Below are 17949 nucleotides of genomic sequence, written 5' to 3'. Positions count from 1 at the left end.
GTTTTGAAAGATTTTGCAGCTCACTTAAGAACTTGATATAGTAATTACTGGAGACTAGGGGCTGGAAGATGTAGTCCAGAGGCCTTTGGAACAGTCAAAGCTGATTTGCAATGGTCTTTGTGAACTATTGCTTTAATCAGGCTTGCAAAAAAACCCAAAAAAAAACCACCTCCTCATTAATCTTCCACCTGACAATGTGGAATGTGGGCTGGGAATGTGGCCTAGTAGAGTGCTAGCCTTGACCAAAAAGAAGCCAGGGACAGTGCTTAGGCCCCGGGTTCAAGTTCCAGAAGTTCAAGTTCCAGGACGGGCAAAACAAACAACAAAGACCACCCTGTCATGTTTTTCTTTTAGGAATTGTTTTTTTTTTGTTTTTGTTTTTAAATTTTATTTATTTATTTATTTATTTATTTATTTATTTATTTATTTATTTATTTATTTTGCCAATCTTAGGGCTTAGACTCAGCCTGAGCACTGTCCCTGGCTTCTTTTTTGCTCAAGGCTAGCACTCTACCACTTGAGCCACAGTGCCACTTCTGGCCTTTTTGTATGTATGTGGTGCTGAGGAATCGAACCCAGGGCTTCATGTATACGAGGCAAGCACTCTTGCCACTAGGCCATATTCTCAGCCCCCAGGAACTCTGTTTTCATTGTTTTGTGGATGTAGAAATATCTCTATTTCTGGAATTTGTTTTGGCATGAGATTTAGAGAGCCAGTTTTTTGTTTTGTTTTTAAGGGACAATCAGTTGTATCTATACTATTGAAATCATGTGTAGATTTTGAAAGATTTCTTTATTAAGCAATAAAATCTGTGCTGTCCCTTGCTATATGGAAATTTTAAAATGTTTTTCAGTCAGTTATTATATTTTTTTGTACCAGTACTGGGACTTGATCTCAGGGCCTTGAATGTGCAGTTGTCTTTTTTGCTCAAGATAGATGCTCTGCTACTTTAGCCAGACCTCCAATTCCAGCATTTTGGTGATTAATTAGAGATAATAATCTCAGCCTTTCCTGGCCAGATTTGCTTTGAACTGGGATCCTCAGCTCTCAGCCTCCTGAGTAGCTAGGATTATAGGTACAAGTTAGCAGTTCCTGGTTAAGATTATTTATTTGCTTGTTTGTTTATTCTAGTCCCCTGGCTTGAATTCAGGCCCTGGGCACTATCCCATAGCTCCACTTCCAGCTAGTAATAGAATAAAACTTAGGTTTCTTCTGTATAGTCCCATTGGTTTGAAGTCAGACAAAGGGCTAGAAGTGACAGACACATAGTGTATTTCAGTACAAACTGCTGCCCAGTTGAGCTTTCTTGCAAAATAGTGATTTCCCTGGAACTTGTTGATTTTTATTTCTGTGTATTTAGGATAGTATTTCATTGCTAAAAAGTTCCTCTCTTCTTTTTAACACATTGTTCTATATTTTATCTTCCTGTTTTTCTGTAGGTACTACTAAAAATTTTAGACCAGTATAGACAGAAAGAATATGTAGCTCCTCGTGTTCTTCAGCAGGCCTTCAACTATCTGAGCCAGGGGGTGCTTCACTCCGGGACCTGGAAGCAGATGAAGCCACACGTACAGGTTCATTTCAGAGAACAGTTCCCAAAATTGTGCCCAGTGAATCAGGCTTCTGGATGGATTCCTATATTTAGAACTCCTTATTTTCATTAGGGGTGTGTGTGTGTGTGTGTGTGTGTGTGTGTGTGTGTGTGTGTGTGTGTTGGTTTAGAGGCTTGAACTCAGGGCCTGGGCACTGTCCTTGAAGTTTTTCGCTCAAGGCTGGTGTTCTACCATTGGAAGCCACAGTTCCACTTCTGGCTTTGTTTTCTCTCAGTTGTGGGACTTGAATTCTGGGCCTGGGCGCTGTCCCTGAGCTCTTCAGCTCAAGGCTAACGCTCTACCACTTGAGCCAAAGTGCCACTTGTGGTTTTCTGGTGTTAATTGGAGATAAGAGTCTCATGGGCTTTTCTGCCTGGACTGGATTTGAACCATGGTCCTCAGATCTCAGCCTCCTGAGTATGTAGGATTACAAGCACGAGCCACTAGCACCCAGCCACTTCTGGCTTTGTGGTGATTAGTTTTTATGGGTTTTCTTGCCCAGGCTGGCTTTGAGCCTGGATCCTCAGATCTCAACCTCCTGACTAGCTAGGATGACAGGTATGAGCCACTAGTGCCAGGCTCATTAAAACTTTTTCATAAATGCAATCATATATTTAAAGGGTTTGGAAATTTAGTGAGCCCTTTCCAGTTTGGTAAGTGGGAACTCTTGATTTTGTTTGAAATCTTTTTCCTCAGTTTCTTTCTATGGAGAGAGGTAATATTTTTCTATTTCTTGTTTTGTTTTGTGCTGGTACTGGGGTTTGTATTCAGGGCCTCACACTCTGACTTGGTTTTTTTTACTTAAGGCTAGTATTCTGCCATTTGAGTCACAGCTCCACTTCCACCTTTTCTCTGGTTCAGATATAAGAATCTCTTGGATTTTTCTGTCCAAGCTGGCTTTGAACTATGATCCTCAGATCTCTGCCTCCTGTGTAGCTAAGAATACAGTGTCAGCTACCAGTACCCATCACATAGCCTTATTATCTAAAGGTTGCTAGGATCAAATAAAGTATTTTGTGTGAAAATGTTTTGAAAATTTCCAGCAAGGCTCTACTAAACGTGTCAATTTGCAGAAAATGAAATCTGATATGTGACCAGGTATCAGCAGAAGTTACTTCTTTTTATTTTAGATGAAGTGCTTTAGCAGAAGTTGAAATTTTCTTTTTATACCAGTTTTTTAATGAAAAGTAGAATTGAGCATTGCTATTTAATTAAAAAACAAATAAAATTTAAGATAGTGATTCATTAAAAGTAAATTCTTACATATATATACACAATTGGGTAATTAAAAGTATTATTGGGCTGGGGATATAGCCTAGTGGCAAGAGTGCTTGCCTCCTATACATGAGGCCCTGGGTTCAATTCCCCAGCACCACATATACAGAAAATAGCCAGAAGTGGCGCTGTGGCTCAAGTGGCAGAGTGCTAGCCTTGAGCAAAAAGAAGCCAGGGATAGTGCTCAGGCCCTGAGTCCAAGCCCCAGGACTGGCAAAAAAAAACAACCCTAAACGTATTATTAACTTTTCTGTCCATGATGGCTTTGATCCGGGATCCTCAGAGCTTAGGCTAGAATTATAGGTGTCTGTCATTGGCACCCATCACTTACAGTACCTTTTTTTTTTTTTTTTTTTTTGGCCAGTCCTGGGCCTTGGACTCAGGGCCTGAGCACTGTCCCTGGCTTCTTCCCGCTCAAGGCTAGCACTCTGCCACTTGAGCCACAGCGCCGCTTCTGGCCGTTTTCTGTATATGTGGTGCTGGGGAATCGAACCTAGGGCCTCGTGTATCCGAGGCAGGCACTCTTGCCACTAGGCTATATCCCCAGCCCTACAGTACCTTTTAAATATGTTTTTGTAGGCATCTTAGTAACAGTTTTCCTATTCATTTTGATAAAACTGTGATAATTTCTTTGTAATTAATAAAATACTGATTTTTGTATTTGATATTCCTAGAAAAGAAGGATGAGTTGTGATTATATTTCTTTTCAGTATTTTGACCTCACTTTGATATGTCAGGAATACAGGAATAAGAAAACTCTGACCCTTAGAATGGTTTTTTTTTCTTACTGGAAGTAATTGGTTTGGAAGAAGTTGTGTGAAATCGTCCTATTTTTATAAAAGTAAATGGTCTATAAACCATTAGCAGCAGTGGGCAGGAAGGCAGGATTTCCCCTGAAATACACATTTGTGCAGTAGAGTATTTGTGTGTGTGTGTGTGTGTGTGTGTGTGTGTGTGTGTGTGTGTGTATGTGTATGTGTATGTGTGTGTGCTCAAGCCAGCTCTGGGGCTTGAACTCAAGGCCTGGGAGCTGTTCCTAAGCTTGCTTTTTTTCTCCGCCCCCCCACCCCCTTGCCCTTTGACTCAAGGCTAGCAATCTGCCACTTGAGTCACAGCTCCTAGTTTCATGGAAATGAGAACTCATGGATTTTACTGCCTGGGGTGGCTTTGAATTGGAATCCTCAGATCTCAAGTCTCCTAGATAGCTAGGATTACAGGCCAGAGCCATCATTGCTCTGTTAAGTATTGTTCTTTATTGGTTGTGGGGCTTGAACTCAGGGATTAGGTACTGTTCCTGAGTTCTTCAGCTCAAGGCTAATGCTCTAACACTTAAGCCTTAGCTCCACTTCTGGTTTTCTGGTGCTTAATTGGAGATAAGAGTCTCACAGACTTGCCCAGGGTAGCTTTGAACTGTGATCCTCAAATCTCAGCTTCCTTTTTTTTTTTGCCAGTCCTGGGCCTTGAACTCAGGGCCTGAGCACTGTCCTTGGCTTCTTTTTGCTCAAGGATAGCACTCTGCCACTTGAGCCACAGTGCCACCTCTGGCCATTTTCTATATATGTGGTGCTGGGGAATCAAACCCAGGGCTTCATGTATATGAGTCAAGCACTCTTGCCACTAGGCCATATTCCCAGCCCCCAAATCTCAGCTTCCTGAGTAGGATTACAGGCATGAGCCACCAGGCATGAGCCATCGGTGCCTGGCTATTTTAGTTTTTTTGAAAATGGAATATTAACAGAAATAGTTCATATTGTTAATACACTGGTATTTAAGCCAAACGTGGAAATATTAAAGAGTTTTCTAGGGGCTGGGAATATGGCCTAGTAGCAAGAGTGCTTGTCTTATAAACATGAAGGTCTGGGTTTGATTCCTCAGCACCACATATATAGAAAAGGCCAGAGGTGGCACTGTGGCTCAAGTGGTAGAGTGCTAGCCTTGAGCATAAAGAAGCCAGGGACTGTGCTCAGGCCCTGAGTCCAAGCCTCAGGACTGGCCAATAAAAGTTTTCTAAATGAGAAACAGTAAATATAACCCTGATTCAACACATTTCTCAACACATTTTTCAACACATTTCAACATTAAGCCTGCTTAGTGTTGATTTTTTTAAAGTAAAACCTTATTATCTCTGTCCTTCAAAGAGTAGCATTTGCACTTCTTTTTCTGTGCTTTGAATTGCTTGTTTACCTTTTTTGGAGAGGGGTCCAGTCTTGAGGCTTAGACTCAGGGCCAGAGCACTGTCCCTGGCTTCTTTTTGCTCAAGGCTAGCACTCTGCCACTTGAGCCACAGTGCCACTTCCAGCTTTTTCTATATATGTGGTGCTGAGGAATCGAACCCAGGGCTTCACGTATGCAAGGCAAGCACTCTACCATTAGGCCATATTCCCAGCTCGCTTGAAATCAATCTATTATTATTAAATTATTTTTTTTTTTGGCCAGTCCTGGGGCTTGAACTCAGGGCCTGAGCACTGTCCCTGGCTTCTTTTTGCTCTGCCAACTTGAGCCACAGCACCACTTCTGGCCTTTTCTGTATATGTGGTGCTGAGGAATCGAACCTAGGGCTTCATGTATACGAGGCAAGCACTCTTGTCTCTAGAGCATATTCCCAGCCCGCTTGTTGTTTAAAATCAATCTTATGTTTAATTCTTTAATGCCTTGGCTTTTGCAGAAGTTCTTGTTATCGTGTTTTACTGCAGTGTATGCGGACTTAACCAAAGGACTTAACCGAAGTAGATAATTGAAGCTCAGTGCTGGTGGCTCATTCCTGTAACACTAGCTACCTACCTACTCAGGAGGCTGAAATCTGAGGATTTAATTCAAAGCCAGCCCAGGGAAACAAATCTGAGAGATGCTTATCTCCAGTTAACCAGCAAAAAACCCAGAAGTGATGGTCTGGCTCATGGTAGAGTACCTGTCTTGAGAAGGAAAAACTAAGGGAGAATGCAAGTCCCTGAGTTAAATTCCCAGTACTGGCACCAAAAAGAAAAAAAAATTGTTTGGAAAGCTAACATCAGAAAGGCTGTGCATTACTTGTGATCTCCGAGTCTGGATAGCCTGCACTCATGCACTGTTTTGTGTGTTTCTCAGAATATCTGTGAAGATGTGATTTTTTCTGTTATGTGCTACAAGGACGAGGATGAGGAGCTATGGCAAGAGGACCCCTATGAGTACATCAGGATGAAATTTGGTAAGTGAAACTTTTTCCTGTATCATTCCTAAATATTTCAATCATTTTGTGTGTGTGTGTGTGTGTGTGTGTGTGTGTGTGTGTGTGCGCACGCGTGCCAAACCTGGGGCTTGAACTCAGGGCTTAGGCACGCTCCCTGAGCTCTTTTTTGCCTAAGGCTAGAGCTCTAGCACTTGAGTTACAGCTCTACTTCTGGCTTTTTACTGACTAATTGGAGATAAGCCTGTGCTGGCTGGCTTTGAACCAAGATCCTCAGGTCTCCTAAGTAGCTAGGATTACAGGTATCAGCTATTGGTACCCAGTTTTCCTAAATATTATAATCAAACTACAAATTCCCCCCAAATCTAGGTACTGGTGGCTCACACCTGTAATTCTTGGTACTTAGAAGACTGAAATCTACAGATGGCCATTTGAAGCCAGCCTAGGCAGGAAAGTCTGTGAGACTCTTATCTTTAATTAACCACCAAAAAGCCAGAAAAGCTAAGGGATAGTGCTTGGGTCCTGAGTTCAAACTGTAGTATTGAGGGGGGGGGGCATTGTATGCCAAACTTGTATGCCAAGAAAAGTTCTCAAGCATGTGGAAGCATTGTGGGGACTTGTTGCTTCGGCTGTTGCCTAGGCACTGGTTTGTGGGCCCACCGCTTCCTGAGCCATTTAGGACATCTACTTTTTGACCCGTGTACTCCCAGGTTTGACAGATCTTTTGATTTCTGCAAGCACCCCAATCTCATGCCTCCCTTTCCTGTGGATTAAACATTCCACAAGGGAGTGGAATCCTCCAGTGGCTGTCATATGTGTGGCTGCTTCGGGAGGAGGAGAGGTCCTTTTTGTTTTGATTTTGGTAGAAGCCCTTGAAAGCTATGGAGGCATTCCTATTTATGTTTTTTTTTCCCTTCCAGTCCTGGGGCTTGAACTCAGGGCTCTAGGCAATGTTCCTTAGGGTTTTTTTTTTTGTTTTTTGTTTTAATGTGTGTGGGTGTGTGTGCGCGCGCATGTGTGTGCACATGCACCAGTTTGGGGACTTGAACTCAGGGCCTGAGTGCTATCCCTGAGCTATCTTGCTTAAGACTAGAGTTCTACCACTTGAGCCACAGCTCCACTTTTTACTTTTTTTGGTGGTTAATTGGAGATAAGTGTCTCGCTAACTTTCCTGTCTGGGCTGACTTTGAACCAAGATCCTTAGATGTGCAGCCTTCAGAGTAGCTAAGATTGCAGACATGAGCCACTGGCTCCTGACTCCCTTAGCTTTTTCACTCAAGACTGTGGCTCTACCACTTGAACCACAGCTCCACTTTCAGCTTTTTGGTGGTTGAGAGAAGAGTCTCGTGGACTTTTCAGCCCTATCTGGCTTTGAATGTTTAGATCTCAGCCTCTTGGAGTAGCTAGGGTTACAGATGTGAGCCACTGGCACCTAGGTGAGAATTTATCTCATTTGCTTCGTTTTGCATTCTTTCTCACTTCCACAGTTTGTAGTAGTGCTTAGCCACAGCCTTCCCTAAAGCTTATTGAAGGTGTCATGATGAAGCCATGCTTGCCCTCTGTGAAGCCGATGTCTCTGGCTATTCATGTTAAACTGGTATGGGCACTAGGATATTGGACTGTGTCCTTGTTATAGTGCTTTGTTATGGATTCAGTAAGTGAGGAGGCATTGGCTTTCTTAAACACAAAGTATAGTCAAAGGAAATGAAGCAGAAAACATTTTTTACCTATTTCGTGTCTTTACAGTTTTCTTTGGGAAATAATTACTCAAGTGCAGAATTTATAATTTTCCCCTCTTTTTTTGGGAGGGGGGTGTGCCAGTACTCAGGCTTGAACTCAAGACCTTGCATTCTCACTTGGTTTTTTCACTTAAGGCTCAACCATTTGAGCCTCAGCTCTACTTGAGGCTTTTTCCTGATTAACAGGAGATAAGAGTTTCAGACTGCTCTGCCTGGGCTGGCTCTGAACTGGGATCCTATCATCTCAGTGTCCTGAGTAGATAGAGTTACAAGCATGAGAGAGCAACACCCAGATTTATTGTTATTTATGTATTTATTATTTATTATGCTTATATGAAAGGGCAGCCTGTAGAATTTGGTAACCATGGTATGCCCGAGAGTACATGTCCTTATTTTCTCTCTGCTGTAACCCAGTATCAGGTAAGCTTTTTTATTTTTCGTTCTAGAACAGCATTAATCAGGTGGAAAATCTATTTAGTAAGCTATAGAAATGAGTAGGAAAAAATCAGCACTTATTGTCATAGGCAGGAACTTTCTGAGTAGAGTTTCTGGGGCTCAGTAAATTGAAGAAAGAATCAACAAATGAGAGAGTTCATCAAGCTAAAAAGTTTCTGCACAGAGAATGACCTAATTACTCAGCTAAAAAGACAGTCTACAGAATGGGAGACGATCTTTGCCAGCTATACATCTGACAAGGGCCTAATACCTAGAATATACAAGAAGCTCAAAACATTAAACCTCCCGGCTAGAAATATGGCCTAATGGCAAGAGCGCTTGCCTCGTACACATGAAGCTCTCGGTTTGATTCCCCAGCACCACATATATGGGAAATGGCCAGAAGGGGCGCTGTGGCTCAGGTGGCAGAGTGCTAGCCTTGAGCGGGAAGAAGCCAGGGACAGTGCTCAGGCCCTGAGTCCAAGGCCCAGGACTGGCCAAAAAAAAAACCAAACAAACAAACACTAAACCTCCAAAGACTTAATAACCCACTTAATCAATGGGTAAAGGAGCTAGAGACTTCTCAGAAGACGTAAAAATGGATAATAAATGCATGAGGAAATGCTCGATATCCCTTGCCCTAAAGGTAATGTAAATCAAAACATTGAGATTATATCTAACTCCCAAGTGGAATGCCCATCTTCAAGAATACAAACAACAACAGATGTTAGTGCAGATGTGGAGGGAAAGGAGCCCTATTCCAAATTGGTGGAAACGTAAACTGGTACAACCACCACTGTGGAAGATAGTTTGGAGATTCCTCAAAAAACTAAATATAGAACTATCCTATGATCCAGCCATATCACTCTTGGGCATCTACCCAAAAGATTGCAAGTCAGGATACTGTAAAGGCATTTGCACACATGTTCATTGCTGCACTACTCATGATATCCTAGTTATAGAAATGACCTAGATGCCCTTCAGATTTTAAAAAAAGTGATATGTATATATGTGAGTGTATACATATGTGTATGTATAATGTGTAACATACTATATGCTATATATACCCATATGTAAAACATATACATAGAGTGGAATTTTACTCATCTCTCAGAAAGAATATTATGTCATTTGTGGAGAAATGGATGGACCTGAAAAAATTATGTCAAATGAAGTAAGTCAGACTCAGAAAAACAAATGGTGCATGTTTTCTCTTAATGTGGAAGTTAGATCTACATTATAAACATATGTGAAAACATATACAGGATCATATGTACATATAAACAAATACATTTTCTAAAGTATAGTATACACCAGGGAGGATTCCAATGGTGTGATGACTCTGAACAACTAACATGTTTAACAAAGTGAATACTAGAAGCGGTGAAGCCCTCTGTATATCACATTAATAATAACAAAAATTTTAAATGAATATCAGGAAGCTGAACCATGTTTTGCTGGGGCGGAGGTTAAGGGGAAAGAGTATGGATAGATGAATGGAGAATGGAAGGGTGGGAGAATGCAGTTGTAATACTCAGTGTGCACATGTGAACGTGGAAGCAGGTGACTTGAGGGGAGGGGTGGGGCTGGGAGAGATGGGGAGAATGGTGGGAGGAGTGACATGGATCAAGATGTGTTGAATTCAAAGACTGATTTGGTGAATTGGAAACCCTTTGTACAGTTACTTAAAGGCAATAAAATGTATTTAATAAGTAACAGTTGTTTCATTAACGTGGTTTAATTTTTGAAATTCTAGATATTTTTGAAGATTATGCCTCTCCCACGACAGCAGCTCAGACTCTCTTATACACTGCTGCAAGGAAAAGGAAAGAGGTACATTGTTGCTTCTCTTATATCCCAGACTGAAAACTAACCTGTGTTGATAAATATATTCTTAGTTTCTGAAAATTATGTTGCTATTGATTATAGCCTAGCCAATTAAGGATGTTAGTTGTTCTATTAAATGGAAAAGAGTGAAGTATCTTTGCTTATTTTCCTGTAATAATACCTTTGTTATTGAGCTTATAGTTGTTTGACTAAAAACACCATTAAATGTCTTCAGTTTTGAAAATTTGTGCATCGTATTTATATTGTAATAAACCAATGCAAGTTCATGAGCACTAAAATGGATTTCTCTGTTTCTTTAGGTGTTGCCAAAAATGATGACATTCTGTTATCAAATCCTAACAGACCCGAACTTTGACCCTAGGAAGAAAGATGGAGCCCTGCATGTGATTGGTTCCCTAGCTGAGATTTTATTAAAGGTTAAGATTATAAAAATTGGATTTATTTAATAAGATGCAAATTTTGGAAATTTATTCATAATTTAAAACTGGTGATTACTTCTAGATGACCTACTTATTTCACAAAAAGAAAAATTTTAATTTTTCATCATGAAACTATTGTTCTATAAAAAATGATCCAAACGACTTTTTGTTCTAGTACTAGGGCTTGAACTCAAGACTTGCTACCAGTTGGCTTTGTCACTCAAGGTTGGCACTTGAGACACAGCTCCACTACCTGTCCTCTTGCTGGTTCACTGAGATAAGGGTCTCAGATTTGTTGCCCTGGCTGGCATCAAAGTGTGATTCTCAGATCTCAGCCTCAGCCTACTGAATAGCTAGAATGGTAGACATGAGCTACTGGTGCCCAGTGTAGCATTACTTCTTTTTTTTTTTTTTTATTGCGAGTCTTGGGGCTTGAACTCAGGGCCTGAGCAATGTCCCTGGCTTCTTTTTGCTCAAGGCTAGCACTCTACCACTGAGCCACATTCCCAGCCCCATAGCATTACTTCTTATTTCAACAAAAATCAGCCATTATCCAATTAATCTAAGGTAACATTTGTCTTATTTTAAAACACACAATATGTCAAAACAATTTTACAAATGGTAAATGGAAACATGTATGTGTATATATATATGTATACACACATATATACTTATATCAACACACACACGTATACATATGTTTTTTGGTTGTGGGGCTTGGCCTCAGGGTTTGGGTGCTGTCCCTGAGCTCTTTTGCTCAAGACTAGTACTCTACCACTTTGAGCTACAGCTTCTGGTATTTGAGTGGTTAATTGGAGATAAGAGTCTTGCAGACTTTCCTGCCTGGGCTGGATCTGAGCCACAATCCTTAGATCTCAGTCTCTTGAGTAGCTAGGTAGGTAGCTTGTAGGTGTGAGCTACTGGCACCTGGCAGAAGTGTGTGTGTGTGTGTGTGTGTGTGTGTGTGTGTGTGTGTGTATTTTTTAATATTTTTGCCAGTCCTGGAGCTTGAACTCAGGGCCTGAGCACTGTCCCTGGCTTCTTTTTGCTCAAGGCTAGCACTCTGCCACTTGAGCCACAGCGCCACTTCTGTCCTTTTCTATATATGTGGTGCTGAAGAATCAAACCCAGGACTTCATGTGTATGAAGTAAGCACTCTTGCCACTAGGCCATATTCCCAGCCCCCAGAAGTATATTTTTTTAAAAAAGGAAAATAAAAGATGGGAAGCAACTTATTTATAAAAGAAATTGTGTCATTACAAAAAAAGGGAAATGTATTAAATGCAAGTCATAGTAATCGTACATTATTAGGAAGTAATGCATTGAAATTTAATTTGTTTCCTAACAGAAAAGTTTATTCAAGGACCAAATTGAGTTGTTTCTTCAGAATCACGTATTTCCATTGTTGTTATCTACCCTGGGATATCTTCGAGCTCGAGTAAGTTTTCCATTTTCTGTTACATATCTTAAAATCCATGTGTTTGATAACTCTAGAAATAAAAGCGGAGTGTTAGCAAGGAGCTCCTGCCTGTGTGACATTAGTGCTGACACAACTTTCTTGTTTCTTCTCGGCACACAGTCCTGCTGGGTGCTGCATGCATTTAGTTCTTTGAAATTTCATAATGAGCAGAACCTAAGAAGTGCAGTCGAGTTAGCGAAGAAGAGCCTGATAGAAGACAAAGAGATGCCTGTCAAAGTGGAAGCTGCCCTGGCTCTGCAGGCATTAATTTCTAACCAGATCCAGGGTAAGCCAGAATGCCTTTTACAGCAGTTATTATTTATGTATTCATACATGTATGCATTTATGTGTTTATTTTTGTGCTGCTCCTGGGGCATGGACACTGGGCTCTTCCTTATAGCTCTTCTGCAAAAGGTTGTACTTGAGCCATATCTCCACTTCTGGTTTTTCTTGCTTAATTGGAGATGAGTTCCACTGACTTTCCAGCCCAGACTGGCTTTGAACCTTGATCCTCAGATGTTAGCCAGTATAGGCATGAGCCACAAGGGGCCTGGCTGCATGATTTTTTTTTACTACTCATTACTGATAATGTTTATGTTCTCCAGGTCATGCTGATGACAGAACATATGTACAATTATGAATTCTCATTTGAGTCCAGAGTCTGGTGGTAATGGAGCTGGATAGGTTTTTTTTTGTTGTTGTTGTTTGTTTGCCTGTCCTGGGGCTTGAACTCAGGGTCCTGAGCCTCTCTGTACACAAGTCTAGTGTTCTACCACTTGAGCCACAGTACCACTTCCAGCTTTTTTCTGTTTATGTGGTACTGAGGAATTGAACCCAGGGTTTCATGCATGCTAGGCAAGCACTCTACTGCTAAGCTACATTCCCAGCCCCTGCCCCCCCCCCCCCTTTTTTTCCAGTTGCTAATCCTGGGGCTTGAATTTAGGACCTTGTTGCTGTTTCTTAATCTTTTTGCTCAAGACTGCCACTCTGCTACTTGAACCACAGCTCTGCTTCTGGCTTTTTCCTGCTATGGACTTTCCTGCCTAAGCTGGTTTCAAACTGAGATCCTCAGCTCTCAGCCTCATGAGTAGCTAGGATTACAGGTGTGAGCCACCGACAGCCGGATTAGATAGTCCTTTCTTGTGCAGAATTGCTTATCCTTATGTTACCTGTGAGGAAATCGATGTAGTATAAGCCTGATTTGGTTCAGCTTTGTGACTTATCTGTTGCAGAGCAAGTACTTACCTCAAAGCTTAGATGGGTAGTGACCTGTCATTGGACCTGTGACCAACTTAGTTTCTTTACCTTCTGTGCATGGCTAATTTTGTTTGTTTTACTGCTTTAGCTAAGGAATATATGAAGCCCCACGTGAGGCCCATTATGCAAGAACTGTTGCATATTGTCCGAGAGACGGAGAATGATGATGTCACTAATGTGATTCAAAAGCTGATCTGTGAATACGATCAGGAAGTGGCCTCGATTGCTGTGGACATGACCCAGCACCTGGTAAGGTGGGGCAGAGGTCATGCCAACCTGGCACCGAAGCCTGGAGTAATCTGAAAATTAAACTCCATTTTGGGAGTTTAGTGATTGCAGCTGGAAAAAGTAATATGAAAATATTTGCTCTATTGATTGTGGTATTTTTACATCGAGTAACATTTAGGATAATTTTTTTTCATCTATTTTGAAGTTTCATACTGACATACCTTGATGTTACTTCTAAATTCCCACTTTCTGGTGGAATCTGGAATTTCCTTTAAGGGATTTTTTTGTTTGTTTTTTGGTATTACCATTTGGATAAATTTATTTTATTTACTTTTTGTCTCAACCCCCCCGTTCCCCCCCCCCCCCCCCCCCGTGTTTGCTGTTGCAAGGCTTGAACTCAAGGTCTGGGTGCTGTCACTAAGCTTTTTTGCTCTAGGTTAGCACACTCTCCTTGAGCCACAGCTCCACTTCCGGCTTAAAAAAATATATTTATTTATTGTCAAAGTGATTTACAGAGGGGTTACAGTTTCATAGGTAAGGCAGTGAATACATTTCTTGTTCAACTTGTTACCTCCTTCCTTGTTTCCCCCCCTTCCCTCCTCCCCCTTTTCCTCTCCCCGCCATGAATTGTTCAATTGGTTTATACCAAATGGTTTTGTAAGTATTGCTTTTGGAGTCGTTTGTCTTTTTATCCTTTGTCTCTTGATTTTGATATTCCCTTTCCCTTCCCTAGTTCTAATACATGTATATACAGTATATAGGGTACTCAAGAGCTCAAGGGCTTTTCTCCCCACTACCTTCCAAATGATACTCAGAGCTCAGCCTCCTGAGTAGCTAGGATTACAGGTGTGAACCACCAGGGGGTCCTGTGCATGTCTGTCCTTTTTGTTTTGTGTGATCCTTGATTTAAACTTGTCTCAGTTTTGTTTTTCTTCTTTGTCTCATTGTTTTATTTTATTTTTTCCCAGTGCTGATGTTAGGGCTTGAACTGGGGCCTGTCTCTGTCCCTCAACTTTTCCATTCAAGGCTGGCCTACTTGAATCATAGCTCTACTTTCGTTTCTTGGTTGAGAATCAGAGATAAGAATGTCTTGGATTTTTCTAGCCTGGCTGGTCTCAAGCCCCAATCCTCAGATCTCAGCCTCCTGAATAGCTAGTTACAATGAGCCACTAGTACCCGGTTCAGTTTTCTTTTTAGTGTTACTTGATTTTTTCTGAATGTTGATTTTAGTCTAATCATAATCAAAAGTTAAATATTATTAATGACTGTAGTAACTAATATATGTCCCACTTGGGTGAGTAGACTAGAGAAACTGGTTAATTTAAAAATATGATAGGTTTTGGGGCTGGGAATGTGGCTTAGTGGTAGAGTGCTTGCCTAGCATGCATGAAGCCCTGGGTTCGATTCTTCAGTACCACATACACAGAAAAAGCCAGAAGTGCTGAGACTCAAGTGATAGAGTGCTAGCCTTTAGCAAAAGAAGCTCAGGTACAGTGCCCAGGCCCTGAGTTCAAGCTCTAGGACTGGCAAAAAAAAAAAAAAAGATAGGTTTTGTTGTAAAGAACAAGAGGATTCAGTCAGCCAAATGCAGAATTAAAGAGACTAAACACTGCCAACATTAAATAGGCGACGCTCACTGCCTTTTTCCTGTGGGGATGTGATGGTACTAACTGTTGAATATTGTAATGTGATTTCATAGGCTGAAATATTTGGCAAAGTTCTTCAAAGTGACGAATATGAAGAAGTTGAGGACAAAACAGTAATGGCTATGGGAATTTTACATACCATTGACACGATTTTAACAGTTGTGGAAGATCATCAGGAGGTGAGATTTTTATAGTATATTACCTGAAATTTAGATAACTAGTGGTTATGAATTTTAAAGTTTTAGCTTTGAAAATTGCTTCTTGGCTTTAAAAGTGTTAGGTTTACTTGGGAAGCTGAGATCTGAAGGATCATGGTTTGAAGCCAGACCAGGCAGGAGAGACTGAGACTTATCTCCAGTCAACCAGCAAAAAGCTGGAAATGGAGCTATGGCTCAAGTGGTAGAGTGTTAGCATAAAAGGTTAGGGACAGTAACTAAGCCTCCTGAAAAGCTAATGTTACAGGCATGAGCTACCAGTGCTTAGCAGTTTTTTAAATTGGGAAATATTCATATATATATATATATTTATTATAGAAAATTTAGAGTACCAAATAGTTTAAACTGAATATTGGTATGTGCTCAAAAGCTGAAACTGAATATTTAGATGAAAAATATAACCCATGATAACTTGTAAGTTTTTCCTCATTTAAAGGTATTTTAATAAAGCCAGGCACTGCTGGTTTAGGAATATAATCCTAGCTACTCAGGAGGCTGAGATCTGAGGATCCAGGTTCAAAATCAGCCTGGACAGACAAATCAAGATTCTTATCTCCATTTAACTAACCAAAACCCAGAAGTGGAGATGTGGCTCAAGTGGTAGATTTCCAGCCTTGAGCAAAAAACTAAGCAAAAGCATAAAGCCTTGGGTTCAAGTTTCGCTATTGAGATATACAAAGTATTTAATAAAAACATGTTGAATAGTTTTAAAAGTATGACAAGATATTTAGTGAACTATCACCTTCTCATTCAGCTCTCCAGATATCTAACTCCTTTTTAGGTTATTTTTTATTCTTCCAGCATTTTCTGTTGCCATATAAACAAAAAATTCAAATTAGTGTATATATTTGTCTTTTTTATCTCCCTCCCTTCTTCCCTCCCTCCCTGCCTCTATCCCTCCATCCTCCCTCCCTCTCTCCCTCTCCCCTTTCTTTCATGCCAGTCTTGAGACTTGAACTCAGGGCCTGGGTGCTGTCCATGAGCTTTTTTGCTCAAGGCTACCACTCTACCACTTGAGTTACACCTCCACTTCTGGCTTTTTTTAGTGATTAATCAGGCTAGTTTTGAACTGTGATCCTCAGATATCAGCCTCCTGAGTATCTGTGATTAGAGGCATGAACCATCATTATTTTTTTTAATGTACTAGGGTTTGAACTCAGGACATTGCACTTGCTAGGTTGGTACTCTGCTACTTAGCCCACACCTGTTTTTCACTGGTGTTTTTATTGTTGTTGGTTTTTTTTGTTTTTTTTTTTTTTTGCCAGTCCTGGGGCTTGAACTCAGGGCCTGAGCACTGTCCTTGGCTTCTTTTTGCTCAAGGCTAGTACTCTGCCACTTGAGCCACAGCGCCACTTCTGGCTTTTTCTATATATGTGGTACTGAGGAATCGAACCCAGGGCTTCATGTATATAAGGCGAGTACTCTACCACTAGGCCATATTCTAAGCCCTGATTGGTGTTTTTAGAATAGTGTCTTGCTTCCCTCCTCCTTGCACACCTGAGTTCATCTCTACTCAGCTTCCTGTCATTACTCTATCAGAGGCCTGTGTAGCTTCTCTCCATGGAGGTAACACCCCGGACGTTTGCCCACAGTGGCCTAGGTTAGAGTCCTTCCAATCTCAGCTGCCCACGTAGCTTGAGGTACCAGCCTGTGCCACTCATTGCCCAGCTAGAGATCAAGAAGGGATCTTGAATTTTTTTCTGCTTGGGCTGCTCTGAAATCAGCCTTCCAAGTAATTAGGATTACATGTGTGAGCCACCAGCACACACATCTATTGTTCATTTATGAAAAAGCTAGCATAGTTAGTTTTTAGCTTATTTAAAAAAATTACCTTGGTGGAGCTGGGAATGTGGCTTAGCGGTAGAATGCTTGCCTTGCATGCATGAAGCCCTGGGTTCAATTCCTCAGCGCCACATAAACAGAAAAGGCTGGAAATGGTGCTGTGGTGTGGCTCAAGTGGTAGAGCAAAAAGAAGCCAGGTACAGTGCTCACACCCAAAGTCCAAGCCTCAGGACTGGCAAAAATTAAACAAAAAGGAAAGAAAAAAAATCTTGGTGATCCTGTCAAGCCTGTCAAAAAAATTCTGTATAAATTTATGTAATGTATTTTTAGTTAATGGGTACTATTTACATTTCCCTTGTTTAAATGGAATTTTGGTTATTAATAATCACAATCATTGTTTGAACGAATCGTCTCTTACATGTCATTTTATACCAGTAAGAGTATATCAGATGGTAAATTCCTTAAAGTGTGATTTCTGGGTTGAAAGGTAAATATATGAGCAGAATTTGAAGACTTCCACTAACTTGTTCTTCATGGCATGTACCAACTACACTCCAAAAATCCAATTGTTTGTGGCTTTCTTCCAGCCCATAGCTTTAACCATTGTGAAGCTGAAGTGCTGATGTTGCACAGAATTTGTAGTCTTATCATGTGTGACATTGAACATAGTTGTTTTTTTTTTTTAATTGTGCTGATCCTTGGGCTTGAACTTAGGACCTGGGTGTTGTCCCTCAGCCCTTTTGTTCAAGGCTATCACTCTAGCACTTGATCCACAGCTCTACTTCTGGATTTTTGGTGTTTAATTGGAGCTAAGAGTCTCACAGACTTTCCTTCATGGGCTGACCTTGAACTACTATTTTCAGATCTCAGCCTCCTGGGTAGCTAGGGTT

At 40.9% G+C, this 17949-nt stretch overlaps 1 protein-coding gene across 1 annotated transcript in view; it reads left to right on the top strand.

The window, feature by feature from the left end:
- Nucleotides 1-17949, top strand: part of Ipo8 (importin 8) — a 52531-nt gene that overhangs the window by 18706 nt on the left and 15876 nt on the right. Inside the window, exons 9-16 of the mRNA XM_048366926.1 lie at nt 1441-1575; nt 5953-6052; nt 9962-10038; nt 10353-10469; nt 11821-11910; nt 12052-12217; nt 13277-13437; nt 15116-15241. Coding sequence (XP_048222883.1) covers nt 1441-1575; nt 5953-6052; nt 9962-10038; nt 10353-10469; nt 11821-11910; nt 12052-12217; nt 13277-13437; nt 15116-15241 — 972 coding nt within the window. The remainder of the gene's footprint in view (nt 1-1440; nt 1576-5952; nt 6053-9961; nt 10039-10352; nt 10470-11820; nt 11911-12051; nt 12218-13276; nt 13438-15115; nt 15242-17949) is intronic.

The sequence above is a fragment of the Perognathus longimembris genome, chromosome 1, assembly GCF_023159225.1.
Source record: "Perognathus longimembris pacificus isolate PPM17 chromosome 1, ASM2315922v1, whole genome shotgun sequence".
Lineage (NCBI taxonomy): Eukaryota > Metazoa > Chordata > Mammalia > Rodentia > Heteromyidae > Perognathus > Perognathus longimembris.
The sequence above is the reverse complement of the archived record's forward strand: the minus strand, read 5'-3'. Positions and strand labels throughout refer to the sequence as shown.